The sequence below is a fragment of the Agrilus planipennis genome, unplaced genomic scaffold, assembly GCF_000699045.2.
Source record: "Agrilus planipennis isolate EAB-ADULT unplaced genomic scaffold, Apla_2.0 scaffold215, whole genome shotgun sequence".
Lineage (NCBI taxonomy): Eukaryota > Metazoa > Arthropoda > Insecta > Coleoptera > Buprestidae > Agrilus > Agrilus planipennis.
The window spans coordinates 282,166-297,019 of NW_020439005.1; the positions used below are offsets into that span (position 1 = coordinate 282,166).

Consider the following 14,854-nt stretch of genomic DNA (forward strand, 5'->3'; position numbering starts at 1 on the left):
ATAAGTCCGTCGTAACTAAAAATGAAAACAGTAGACACAAATTTACGTCAATTATTTTAAAATTGGCTGTAGATAAATCATGCGATTTAAATGCAAAAATGATTACCCAACTATATCGGTATTTAGTATCCAATAAAAAAGTAATTAACTTTACACTGTTTGTTGGTATATTGCATAGGTTCCTTTAAAAACTATTTTAAATCTAAATTCATTTGATAAGATAAAAATTGTTCAATTTACTTTTTGCAATTTTTAAACAGATATAGGCAAAAAAAATTAAAAGCAACGTATTTACAACGTGTTTTTCCTTAATGTTTTTAATCCCTATTTTCTCTGATAGGATTACATCAAAACAAGCAATATCCAAAACGTTCTATTTTCAAATATCTTTATGAGCAAATTAACGGTTCTACTAATAGTCATAATGGAAATAATTAAACGTTATTGCATTTCTAATCTAAATTAGTCACAAAAAAAAAAATAAAAATTAAAACAGTAAAACCAAACAAAAGTACCATGCAGATTAAGAGTAAAGAGAAGCAGATTTAAAAAAAGTTTAAAGATCAAGTATTCAAAAGAAATGTACTATAGGTATTATAGTATTTATAGGAAGGCCAAGCATATCTAAAAATTTTACACATATTTTAGTAATTTCTACATATGTATCCTAAAAATCTGAGTGAAATGTCTTGAGGAAATCGATCATTCAAAAACCTTCTCAAAAGAGTAGAAAACTTTAATCCACTCAAAAGAACTTACATTTAGATTTTAGATCACTATCAAACTTGGTCGTGTAATAACTGTTTATAGTTTATAAAATCGAAGGGCAATGAAACGTTTCGATAAAAAAACAAATAAAGTTTTAAAACCAGCACTTGAATTAGAATTAACGATAAAAACCAAGTAAACAACAAAACAAATAAAAAGAAACGTTAAAATTTTTCGACGGTAAGAAATAACCATGGCTGAAGAAAAGCTTCAGGGTCGTATCATGCTAAAAAGAAGGAAAGTCCTCGGTTGCATGAAAAACAGACATAAAACTATCGTGAAGCGCGTGCTGCCTTTAAAAAAACTGAAGCAAGATCCTGGCTTTTTTAATTACTCTTATTATGACAGTGTACCTTTGTATCGAAGAGGCCGATGTAGATCGAGACCAAGAAACAAGAAATTCCTCACCTCTTCGTAGCTCTCGTGCATACTGTAACACCTCTCTCGTTACATCATCAGGGAAGAGGGTATTTCTCACTGCTTTCAAAAATAATCTACGCAGAAACAGGAAAAAAAAATTGTACAAACACACAGAGTGAATCAAACTTAAAAATGCATAAAACAGTGACGGCTCGCGGATTGGCACACCACAATTAATAATCCTTAAAGTTAATATAAACGACCACCCCCCGACCAGCTCATGAAAAAGATACAAAAATATTACCATGAACTGTGAACTTCACAGCTCCATTAGCATGCCATTTGAGTATTGTGTATCTGCACACATAAGAAAGTGCACAGTACCGTAGACAAAAATTTCCAGTATCTCTCCAGTCTCTCAGAGTCTTTCAGCGCCTATGACAGCGTCTCTCACAGTCTTTCACAGTCTCTCAATTATTGCCTAGGTGTTTCTATGGATCTCTCACAGTCTCTGTATGAGAGACTCGAACGATAAAATTGTTAATTCAGAGATTCGAGTCTCTCACAGAGAGACTGAATGAATAAAACTGANATTGGTAAATGCACATTATTATAGAATAGTAAAATAATATCTTTTATTTCTCTCTATTTAACGACCACACTTTATAACGCCGAAAAATGTTCAGTCCCTTAAGTGTTGTTATATAGAGTTTACACTGTAATTAAAAATGAATACATAATCGCAGCTAAGTCATTTGTCGAAAAGTAGTGCAACGTACGTCCCTGTTTGCGACCAGCTATCTAATATAGATCTACCTCTGTTAACTCCTGTTTCTGCTTCTAATGTCTCTCTAACAAGCCCTTCATATCTGAGGTGTCCTACAAGCCTAAAAGTAATCATCCGAAACGTTTAACAAACAACTCGCGATAAATGGAAATCTAAAATCTAATGAAAGCTTTTCATGTTATCAAGCCATTAAACATCTATATTGTAAAGCAACTTTTACCTAAATATATTATTTTTTATGTTCCATTTCTATAATTTTTCCTTTCGAAAAGACAAAAAGCTGTCATTAAAAAATTAAAGAAATTTGTAAAATGAAACATATAAAAACCAAAAACGAATTTTAGTTGAACCCTATAAAAATTTCAACTATAACTTAACTTTACAAAAGCCTAAAAATTTCCGCACCCCAAAACAAAGTTTTAAGATCAGCCCATGCCAACACGCATACCTTCAGAAATGCGTATATCCATGCAGAAAAAAGTTTTCGGATATGCTTCCAAATTACTTTTTAGCGCGTTCTCAAGACTGAACTTCAGCTTTTCCCCGTTTCGCCGGCACGACTAACTCTCGTTCTTTTTCTCTGTCTGTCTCCCTTCCGCCCTTATATGTGATCGATTCGAACTGTAAACACTTCACAACTTGCACGATCAACTTCGACTTCAATTTTATTTAGGTAACTCCGAGAAAATCAACTTTAGTAGCTACTGGAAAACACGCTTTCCGCCAACTTTTCTAAACAAACTGCATCAAAGCAACGCGGACAAGATGATACACCGCGGCAGCCCTGGCTACAGCTAATATGTAAATCCGAGAAACAGAATAATAATTAACTAAACCTTTTCAGTAAAAATTCTAAAAGTTTGATTACTACACGAAACATTTACAATGTATAAGCCAAAAGATTAAAGTTAATTAAAATAGCCCTATTTCTAAATGTTTTTCCCTAATCCTTCCAAAAATGTTACATGCAAAATTTTCTAACTATATATTTTTTACGTTATTAACAAAAAATTGTTTTCACAGAAGTCTTAATTTCTCGCTTTTGATCATAATTATCTCACAACTATCAGAAGCAACACTACTCTACTCTAAAACAGTAAAAACTGTATTAAAGTCCAATCATCCTCACTCTCAGTTTCACTATTGCGATTTTATATGTTACTACATTTTATTAGTTATAATTGTTGAATTTTATCGCCTGATGAAGCTACCATCTAGCCAAACAATTGCGATATTTTACTAATTAAATTCTTACTTAATAATCCATTTCAGTACCAATGTATAAACTTTCCTCAACTAAAAAAGCACTTTATTAAACAAACACCAACATTTTACCCTTTGGTAGAGAGCTTTATACAGGAAATTGTCGAGTCAAAAGACAGCGAGCAATGTCAACATCTTTCTAATGCAGGAATACCTACATTCTTTTACATTTTTTTTAAATTAATCAGGCATAAGAAGAAGCATTCCAAAAACAGTTACCCTGTACAACATACAGATTATGTAGTAACGTTATGATCTGACTGTTGAAGATTTTCTTGATAAATCACTTCATCAAAGGGAGTCTGTCTAATGAAGCGTTTTTCCACCTTGCTACTGCAAAGTTGAATTAGTAAAATAATCGAACTTAGTATTTACTTCATTTCATGACATTATACCTCTGCAAATGCAGCTACAGTAATTTCTCTTTATGTCTAAATCCTTTTATAGTCTAGATATTGTACATCAGGTTTTATGGATAGATAAAGTAAATTGCGTTTAGACGTATTCGTACACGCGATATAAACGTATTCAGCCATAGAATTCAATAATAATATTTCCCCGTACTCAGGGTGTGAGTCAAAGTACAATCAAATAGGCCGCGCATATTGGAATTACCTACGTATGTTTAGAAAATAAGCGGAACAGAAAGCGAGGCTCGCACAGAGAGAGATTGGTAGGTAGTAGGTACATTTCTCCGAGAAATTAGATCAAATTCGGAAGCGAAGCTTTCGTTTGAAAATCGCATTGTATCGACGATGACGTACTATGACTACACACTGAATCGCATCGGATCCTGTTTTAGAAGCAACCCGCTCCTGTCTTCCCTATTAAATGAACGAAATGTAATTTGTTTCCTTTCACATTCCATAAATCGAATCATTAGGTACGTAGATATATTATTCTATAAGCAACGGAAGAAATGTAAGTATTCTACCCTCGATTTTCGAAACGAATAAGGGTAGGTACTTACGTGCGCGCCTTACAAGTTATACATAGGCACTTGCATTTTCATTTAACCGGTGCATAATAACGTAATGTATTTATTTAAACAATTTTTTCGGTTTTTAACAGTTGACAGTCGAGCCAAAGAATATTACTTTCTTCCAATGCAAAAATTTTACTCTCGACGCCTTAAAAGAACTGTAACTTCAAAAACTCAACTTTTCTTTCATGGAAATGGCTTAAAATAATCCAATTTAAACATTTCTTTTTGAAACGAAATACTTTACAGGCACGTAATCTCTTTATTTTAACAGCAACTGATGAAATAACTATCACAAAAAATACTGTATTTGTGGAGCCTCACTCTTAGGAAGTGATAGGAATATCCTCTCAGGAAAAGGATAAGGAACATTTACACATCATAATCTCTATCCTATTCTAGATTAGATATGCTAGGCTAGGTTTAGGTGGCTAAATTTGCCCCCTTCCTCTGAAACGTTTTCCCATCACATCTTATAAAAAAGTATAAACAATTGATGTATTTCAATATTATCATTAATTTTTATTATCTGTCTGATCAGCTTTTTATTATCTATATGTGAATTCTTTCAGATGCAAAAACTCCAACATTTCACCCTTTAATTATGAGATTTTTCAAGGAAGTAGAGTACAAAATTATCTTATCGCTAAAGCACTAATAATTTAATTTTAAAATGTAATCTTAAAAACGCATTCTTTAAAACATTATTCCATTAATTTTTACTATTTAAAATACCATAAGCCAGTTAACTTTTTGATTCGACAATTTCCTTGAAAAGGTCTTCAATCGAAGGGTGAAACGAAGGTTTGTCTAGTAAAGTAGTTTTTTCACTTGAAAAAGTTCATATAAGGGATATTACAAAGTTGATCAGGGATATAATGGAAGTTAATGTTCACAGCTTACTAATTGAACAATTTCAATTTTTTTCTATCAATTTAACTGGTCTATATAAAAGTTCCTTTCAACTGAACTTAATTTTAAATGATTTTTTACTGGTTTATCACATTTTACTGAAACTTTCAAAAAAATAAGAGCACCACGTTAAATTTAATATAAAATCGGTCGTAGGTGTAATATGTATTTAAGGCAACATACTTATTCGAATTTCCACTTGAATAATGGCTGCATGCGCCACCTATAGTGAAAAAGGCAAAACTATCTGCTACAAATCTACTAGAAAAAGCAATCCTGCCTGTCGAACTTCAAAACTTAGTTTTGATGGTATCGTATCACAACAATACAATCGTAAATATTAAATTCATCAATTAAACTACACATAAATTCCTACCTTCTGTCCAGAAGCAGCTGCAGGATATCTTGCTCGTTGCCGAATGTTCTTGCACTGTCCCACACACAATACTTATCGTTAAATGTTTGTCTTAAGTTGAAATTTACAGCGAAATTGTCTTACATCAATTAACTCGCGACATAAATCGTTATTCGACACCGAAACTACGGGAAATGACAGCTCTTTTTACCATTTCCATCCAAAGTACAATGACGTCAGTCAACAAGATGTAACAAGATCACTATGATCCTGCGGTTCGCATAATAATTTTATTTAATTGTATACACAAAATAAAATAAGTTTCTAGCAAACATATTTAGCATTAGATATTAATTACCAATCATGAGAATATTTATAATTAACATTAAAAGCATTAAAAGTAATTAAATATNACCAAGTAAACAACAAAACAAATAAAAAGAAACGTTAAAATTTTTCGACGGTAAGAAATAACCATGGCTGAAGAAAAGCTTCAGGGTCGTATCATGCTAAAAAGAAGGAAAGTCCTCGGTTGCATGAAAAACAGACATAAAACTATCGTGAAGCGCGTGCTGCCTTTAAAAAAACTGAAGCAAGATCCTGGCTTTTTTAATTACTCTTATTATGACAGTGTACCTTTGTATCGAAGAGGCCGATGTAGATCGAGACCAAGAAACAAGAAATTCCTCACCTCTTCGTAGCTCTCGTGCATACTGTAACACCTCTCTCGTTACATCATCAGGGAAGAGGGTATTTCTCACTGCTTTCAAAAATAATCTACGCAGAAACAGGAAAAAAAAATTGTACAAACACACAGAGTGAATCAAACTTAAAAATGCATAAAACAGTGACGGCTCGCGGATTGGCACACCACAATTAATAATCCTTAAAGTTAATATAAACGACCACCCCCCGACCAGCTCATGAAAAAGATACAAAAATATTACCATGAACTGTGAACTTCACAGCTCCATTAGCATGCCATTTGAGTATTGTGTATCTGCACACATAAGAAAGTGCACAGTACCGTAGACAAAAATTTCCAGTATCTCTCCAGTCTCTCAGAGTCTTTCAGCGCCTATGACAGCGTCTCTCACAGTCTTTCACAGTCTCTCAATTATTGCCTAGGTGTTTCTATGGATCTCTCACAGTCTCTGTATGAGAGACTCGAACGATAAAATTGTTAATTCAGAGATTCGAGTCTCTCACAGAGAGACTGAATAAATAAAACTGAAAAATTGAGACTCCATGTCTATCGAGACAACACTTATTGAGAGATTCGAGTCTCTCGTTCAGAAACTGGATACGAAATGGGGATCTCTCTATGAGCGACTCGAGTCTCTCGTTCAGAGACGCTAAACAGTTTTTTTGACAGTCTCTCTCAACGACACCAGAAAAGCTCGATGAGAGACGGAGACTCAAACTTCGCTTTCAGAGACTGTGAGAGGCTGAACATTTTTATCTCGGGTAGGCTCAGAGGCTATGAAGGAGAGTGTTACCAGACCTACGAAAATTTTGCTATACCTAGTGAATTAAAAGCTAGCTGATGGGAAAGGGGATTTTTATTTAATTTTATATAAAATCTAGGGAATGTTTACGTGTAAGACAATTTTGTGAGACCTTTTTGTGCCAGCCGCCACTGGTATGCATTATAATAGGTGTAAGATTCTTTTAATTGTATTTAATTAATTTTTTCAATGTGTGATTTTAAAATAAATATCTTTTACATAGATTGTCTGGTTAAAGTACAGACCAATCCACAAACAGAATTAAATTTTTGAAAAGGTATATTGTAAAATAAGCCAAAAGGATCAGCATTTCTGCAAACAAAAACAAGGATATTTTTATAGTTAGATATCGTGTACATGCTTACCATTTAATTAAAAATGATAATTAATTAATTTTTTAATTACCTTGGGATGAGAGCAACAACCACCGATAAAATGATGCAATGCCAATACGTAGAACTATTTACGGAATGGTGTATTACCCAGTACGAGCTCGGTAGTCCAAAGCAATCGACGCAAAATGTGTTGTACAAAAACGCAAAAGTATAAAATATAAGAATTGACGCCATTATCGCAAGTGCATGTATTACCGTCTGAAAGAAAAGATTAAGAAATTGCAAAAAGAAACACTTTTCTTTACTCTAATATATACAATACATGATTAAATGATATGCCGCGAACAAGATTTAAAGTTACGGACCAAAAAATAGAGACAACATTTAGAAGATTAAACTAATGTGTTTAGCATATTAATCAATTATTCTTAATAACTGTAGTAATTATCACCCAATTAGCTATGTTTGCAATTACCATTTCCTTAGCTGCACTTTTGCATGAAAATCCTGTGAAAGTGATTCAATTTTTTTTTATAACGATTTTTTTTGTGAAAATATCAAGGCTACCACAACAGTGGAATTATGCCGAAATGAATCACTTCATTTACTGTACAATGCTTATCAAAAACGCCTTTCCAATAAAATTAATTATCCAACGAGGTAATTAACGCCGCAACATGAACATGAAAGTGGCCCGTTTTTCCGGGCTTCGATTCGCTAAAAAACTTTCTTTTATTTTTAATACACCTTTCTGAAGAATTTCCCAAATTACAAACATTTTGACTACAATTATTTTAAAATTTACTGCAAAATTTAATAACATTTAAATATTAGTACAACGTATGATTTTTTAGCGATTTTCATCGTACAAAGTATTAAAATAGCATTTTTTCTATACCATAACTTACTGATTACTTACCCAAGACTTGGTCTCTATGATAACTAAAAATAGCATCGTGAACAAAAGGGCCGAAGCTGACGTAGTCCCAAACACCCAAATGTCCACAGTAGAATCATAATATGCTAAAATACAAATAAAAAATATCGCCATACTTTGGTACAAACTGTCTGCCACAGTCAGCCAAAACGAATACGAATGATAACTTTCTCCGGTACGGCCCTGTTCGTACAGGTATGGCTTTTGTAGTAGTAGTTGCTCAGGGGCATCTATATCGTAGACACCTATCAGACAGAAGAAATAGATATTCCTCTCCTTACTTTAATTTTTGTTTAAAGAAATTATTTTTTCTGACCACGTACCTATTGCTATTGGAGGTAGAGATGTGAAAAATAAATTGTACAACATCAAAAACATCTGATCCACTTGTACTTGACCAGAAAAACCACAGTATATTTGGTACCAGAACACAAGAAACACGCACGTCTAAAACATAACATCCATGTTACGAAAACCAGTATGGTACAAACACATCTTTAAATAGATACCGGGAAACCCAAAAAAGTGTTCATTCCAAATGATAGATTACAATACCAAAAATTTAGCTAATAATTTTTAGAATAGAGTTAGTTTTTCAACAGGTGTTTGAAGAGAAGGTAGCAAGCAATACGTTAAGAAAAATATTTTGTCTCAATTAGTTGAGGAAAAATTACAAGCTGCCAATTTCCTTTATCTAGAAAGTCAGACGACTCAGGATGGAAGGAGCAGTTGAGATATAGAGAATCGAGTCAACTTCAGCAAACAATGCTCGCAGACGGTTAATTTAAAAAATTCGAAAGATTGTTAAGGTATATATATATATACACAGCGCTGTATGGGTGCGAAACATGGACGGTGAGCGAGGCAGAAAAGAAATGATTAGAAGCGTTCGAAATGTGGTGTTACAGGCTAATGATATCATCATGAGGATATCATGGATAGAGAAGGTTAGAAATGAAGAGGAATTAGAAAGGAGAACAGACGACTCTATGGAAGTCAATAAGAAATAGACCAGAGGTTGGTATGATACCTTCTGAGACATTGAAGAGCTAGTTAGAACCATATTAGATGCAGAAACAGGAGCTAATAGAAGGAGAGGTAAACCTGGATTAGATTACTGTTCACAAATAGTCAAGGATGTGGGATGTTTTAATTTTAGGGAAATGCGGAAATTAGCTCAAGATAGGAAAGAGTGAACGTGTATGTTCAACCATTTTTAAGACTGACGACCTCATGATGATGATGCAGTTAATTAGTACGTACCATTTAAATAATTACTTACAGCATTTTTACAAAAGAAGAACAAAACCATTCTCGCCAACCTATCATAACTCCAATGGCCATGGACTAGAAGAAACCTCTTTAAGTACTTGAATTTAGAAAGGGCAAAATCCGCTGCCATTACAGCCTGCATTCCTTCCTGTCCGCAAATTCCAATACCGACATCCGCAGTCTGAATCATGGACACGTCGTTGGCTCCATCTCCAATGGCCAGTGTACGCATTTTCAGTTCTTCTTTCACCACCCGAACAATGTAAGCCTTTTGAAGAGGCGTCGCACGACAACATAAAACCGAATTGCAATAAGTCGTGAGTCTTAGGAACGGTTTAGCAAGATTCGACCGGCGATCTAAAATGTACGTCAACGTTTTGCCATCTACCACGAGTGCCCGGCCTTTGGGATTCGCAGAAACGGAACTAGGAACTACCGAAGCACCGGATATGCCACTAAACCGTGGTGGTTCGCAAATGCCACTGTCATCCGCTGTACCTTCGATTTCTGCCAGATAAAAGAGTATCGTTCTTTCAGCAGCATCTTTGGATCGTACCATCAGTTTCAAGAGTTCCATCTCCGGAGCGAATAGTTTTGCAGAATAAGCAATGTTGATTGCCGTTTCCGGTTTATCTCCAGTTAGCACCCATATCACAATCCCGGCGGCCATTAGAGAACTGAGAGTTTCTGGCACTCCTTCTTGCAATCTATCTTCGATACCAGTAGCACCAAGAAGGGTAAGATTGGTCTCCAACATGGAATAACAGTCTCTCAATTTTCTGTCTCTCCCGTCGCGTGCCATTTCGCAATCTTTCAACACTTTCGTCCAATTTTTGTACTCCTCCTCACTAATTATCCTTTTGGCCATGACCAGAACTCGGAGACCTTCCTTACCATATTCATTTATTTGTTGCTGGGTGCGATTAATAATTTGTTTCTCTTCCGAATCGTCCTCCACGGGAGAAAGATTGCTTAAAACAGTGCTATCGGCACCTTTACTATATAAAACTATTTCTTTGGTAACTGGATGCCTAAAAACTACTGACATGCATTTCCTAAAGGAATCAAAGGGCAAGACGTTCAAAATTTCCATTTCCATAGATCCTTCTCTAGGGAGGCTGACTTTTGCGAGGTGTGGAGTTCTCTCAAGCAGTCGACAATTATAGGAATAGGCGGCATCAACGAGAGCTAGCTCGTCTGGGCTTTCGGCCTCGTAAATGGGTTTCTTGGGCACGCCGTGGCAAATGCTAGCACTCAATTTCGCCTTCTGTTCGTCGGTGAGGTTGCTATTGCTATCGCTACGTTTGCCCAGAAAGTTAATGGAAGGAATTGTGAGCAATTTCGATTTGCTCTTGGACGGATTGGATTGATTGAAAAACGAATCAGTCTCGGGGAATGTCGGAATTGTTGGTGACACGCTGTTCCTGTTGTTATTCGATAAATTCAACGGGGGCGACGGAGTTATCGATCGCGATTCGTCTAGTCGAGTGTAATCAATGGGGGCAATCGTTTGACCGTTCAATGATGTGTCGACGCTAACGGTATCGTCCACATTATCAACTCCTCCATCGACGTAACCGCTAGCATCCATACGATCACAATGGGGAAATTTAGAGCACACCACCGTGTTGCAAATGGATAAATGAAATAAAAATTCTTGCAGCCTTTCTGAATGTAACTGTCTAATGGGATCCTCGAAAACTTCGTTGAGGTCCCTTTGAAGGTTTGGATTTATTATGACGATAAGTGAGGTGCCCGGTTTGTATTTTTTACCACCTCTCTCGACCTCCGGATGATTATAATCAACCCCCGCTACAGTACAACGCCGAAAAATCATTCGGTTTTCAGTGAGCGTCCCTGTTTTATCCGAGAATATGTACTGAATTTGACCCAAATCCTCAGTAATATTTAAAGCTCTGCACTCAACGCGCTTATCAGTTTCGGCATCGTACATTTTTACGTTATTATGGATATGATACACCTGCAGTATCTTGCACATTTCTATGGTGACGTAGAGCGAAAGCGGTATCATGACCTAATAATAATTTTACGTTTTAGTAGTTCGTATAAGGACGGCCGGTGTACAACAACTTACTTGGAAAATAATAACGAACGTCCAAAATGTTAACACGGCGTCCATGGTGACGCTGTAATTATTAGAAATGAAAGGTTCGCCAAGGTTTTCAAATGTAGAATGCCAAATCCTGCAACCCACGGCTCCAATTACGCATATTATTACCAAAATTAAAACACACCATATCACATCAACGTTCATTTTTCTTTCTAAATTCGATCTTTTATATCTTGGACCGCCATTATTTAACATTGCCTTTGTTTCGTGACCTAAAATTATTTCTCGACATAAAATCCAACCCCTTTCACAGTGTTTAGCCTCAACAAAATTAATTTTTTGTTTCTTAAGCGTAGGGAGCGATAAGATCGCAGCCATTTAGAATAAATTGTTCAATTAATTAGTTCTTGATTACATAGTATGAACTGACCTGCATACACGACAATTCCTTCTATAAAATCGGTATTTTTAAGTAGACATTCACGTAAAAGCAAATTTTCTGTGCCAACAGCGACTCTTTTGCCAGAAGGGTGAACGATAACGCCATGAAACTGGTATATTTTTGTCGTAGGATTGTCCACCTCAATGTGACTCCGATACTTACTGGGTTCAAAAAGGCTTTGCTGCAAGAGAAACACAAACATACTACTACCACTATAATTATAAAATAAATTAATTCATTCTCTATCGTCTCTGATAGGTATATTCGATAACTTTCATTTTTTGTAAAGTTATTATGCATGACAGGATTTTCCCTGACAATTACGAGGGGGCGTTTTTAAGTTCGCGGAATGAAGGGTAAGCAGTGGAAACAAAAATACGAATTTATTTTTCCTTTTCAATATATTCACCTGCTACCCTTATAAATTTTTCCGATCTTTCAATGTCTTGTTTCATCCTTCACTTCTTCTTTTCAAGTTTGGGAATAGATAATAATCGCTGGGAGCAAGGTCAGGACTGTAGAGTGGGTGAGCCAAAATTTTCCTCTTCGTTTTTCTGTAACTGCTTCCTTTAACCGCTCTAGGATTGAAGCAGCCGTGGGTCTTCTTCAAGTGAGTCCCTACCTTACTTAAAGAAGGTGTGGCACTTGTAAACCATGGTTTTACCTGGGCAAGAGTCCCCGTAATCGGATGACATCTCTTCCAGTATGGTTTGAACTGATTTTCCTTGCTTAGTAAGGAAAATTATAACATTTCTTTTCTTATTTCACAATTTGTTCCCGATTGACTTGTTTTGTCGACGATAGTTCAGACTACTGACCTAATTACGATAAAACTTGGTATTTATACTAATAATGAGTTTAATTCGTAATGACTCGAGTAAGTACCCTCATTAATGACCTACCTACACATTCCGCGAACTTAAAAGCGCACCCTCGTATATGTAGACGAAGTACAAGGCTACCTTACTGAATTTAACATTACAACAGAAATTTATTTTTTTTTATCATAAAAACAATATTAGAAAACAGAAGTATTTGTTATTACACACTTTTTCCGGTGCAAAGTTCTCATCGAGTACATAATTTGTTCAACATTGTCTAAACTAAATTCGATATCAATGTTCAATCCTTTGTTTTTTTACTATGTAGCCCAATATTAACGCCATATATCAAAATAAGTTATTGTTTTTTAACAATCGGATATAAAAATAATATGCATATGTGAAAACATAAATGCTAAAAGTTGCAACAGTTGATTTTACGAAAAGCAAAAACGTGAAATTTTAAAGTTTGTTTCAATGAAAACTATTACTTATAAGTAAAAGAAAATTGGTTTGTTTTTTGCCGTTTTTTTCCTTTGCATTCGTTATCTTTGCATGAGCTTCTTGATCATTTATTTAACTTGGACAAATCGTTAAGGTCAAGTTCGTGAATTTCACCATAGCTTCATTGATAAATAATTTACAAACATTATCTAATGACTAAAGAATATCAAGCGGCTGAAAATGTTTAAATATTAAATATTGTGAGAAAAACCTTCAACGTGTAACAAATTTGTATCAAAATGCAAACCCATGTAAAAAAACATTACAGCAGCGGATTGTAATTGATATAAAGTAAATACAAATATTATGATATTGGTTATATACGTTGCAATTATAAATAATCAAATTAAGTTTTCAAGCTGATGAAAAAATGTATAACCAAAATAATACAAAACAAGATATTTTCAGTTTTCTTATACAACCATGATTGTATAAAACAATTATCTTTTATGAAAGATTTTGTGAAAGTGGACTTAATTAATTACTTATCTCGGGTTATTAAAACACGATTTCGTAATAATTACGCCTACTGAGGCTGTACTGCATTTTAATTAACCTTTCATATCTCGGTTTATATCTTTTTAAGAACAATATTTAAGGAAACCTATTAGAAACTCGATTTCATGGTTAAGCATGATTTGTTCTTTTGTAGAACTAATGATTTTTATCAAGTTCTTTTTTTATACTAAATACTTCCGACAAAATTGACCAAAATTCAGAAATACAGGTCTTCAAACTGCAAACTGCAAAGAATGACATTTACCATTTCAGAGTGATGTTGATGACGTTAATTAGCTTTAAAATCAACGAAAAAATAAGTTTCCTAGAAAAGCATTAGCAGGATTTCATATGGCTTCAAATAAGACCATGTCAGACTTGAATCATGTCGACTATTTTACGCAAGCAGGTTCACGTTTGGATTTTATTTTAAAGTCAGAAAAAAAACCAACGGTTATGCTTACGTCTTATTAAACATAATAGTCTCTCAATTTTAATGGATCACTTAGTAAATCCCAAATTTATCTAATACCAAGCAAACTAAACGGTAAAGTAATAAGTTCCTACCTTTTCGACGAATCCAGGCGCCACCTGTCTTTGCTTAAGATTGGTTTCTCCATCCAGATGTCCTGTATCAATGTAACATATACCGTTAGGATCACTGGATCGTAAAAGAAGGATATCAGCAGGAACTACTTCATTATTCGAAAGGTGGATCAAATCACCGACACGCACTTCCTTCCAAAGGACTTTTTTATACCGATCTATCTCACTGAAACAAAAGAAAATATCGATAAACATTCCAATAAACTAATAGAAAGAAAGTAAAACATATAAATATGTATTTCCAGAAATCTGAATCCAGTTTTAATTGCTTCAGGTCCTAATTTGATTCCTTAACTCATGAAATTTTGTACATACATTATAAGGAGTAACTAAAATGACATATGGGTGCTTTTCATCTAAAAAAAAAACATACTTTTCCAGAGGGATAGAAAAAATTAGTTTTATGTGGTCGTCGATGATCTTTGACATGTAT

General features: G+C 34.6%; 1 protein-coding gene and 1 long non-coding RNA gene across 2 annotated transcripts in view; both read right to left on the bottom strand.

The window, feature by feature from the left end:
• Positions 1 to 5,647, bottom strand: part of LOC108740160 — a 106,379-nt gene extending 100,732 nt beyond the window's left edge. The window contains exon 1 of the long non-coding RNA XR_003231433.1: positions 5,449 to 5,647. This is a non-coding gene — a long non-coding RNA (uncharacterized LOC108740160). The remainder of the gene's footprint in view (positions 1 to 5,448) is intronic.
• Positions 5,648 to 5,862: 215 nt separating this feature from the next.
• Positions 5,863 to 14,854, bottom strand: part of LOC108740157 (probable phospholipid-transporting ATPase VD) — an 18,476-nt gene continuing 9,484 nt past the window's right edge. Inside the window, exons 2-9 of the mRNA XM_025976031.1 lie at positions 14,383 to 14,587; positions 11,981 to 12,173; positions 11,575 to 11,822; positions 9,490 to 11,514; positions 8,531 to 8,654; positions 8,190 to 8,452; positions 7,341 to 7,528; positions 5,863 to 6,204 (exon numbers count right to left, since the gene is read on the bottom strand). Coding sequence (XP_025831816.1) covers positions 6,006 to 6,204; positions 7,341 to 7,528; positions 8,190 to 8,452; positions 8,531 to 8,654; positions 9,490 to 11,514; positions 11,575 to 11,822; positions 11,981 to 12,173; positions 14,383 to 14,587 — 3,445 coding nt within the window. The 3' untranslated portion in view covers positions 5,863 to 6,005. The remainder of the gene's footprint in view (positions 6,205 to 7,340; positions 7,529 to 8,189; positions 8,453 to 8,530; positions 8,655 to 9,489; positions 11,515 to 11,574; positions 11,823 to 11,980; positions 12,174 to 14,382; positions 14,588 to 14,854) is intronic.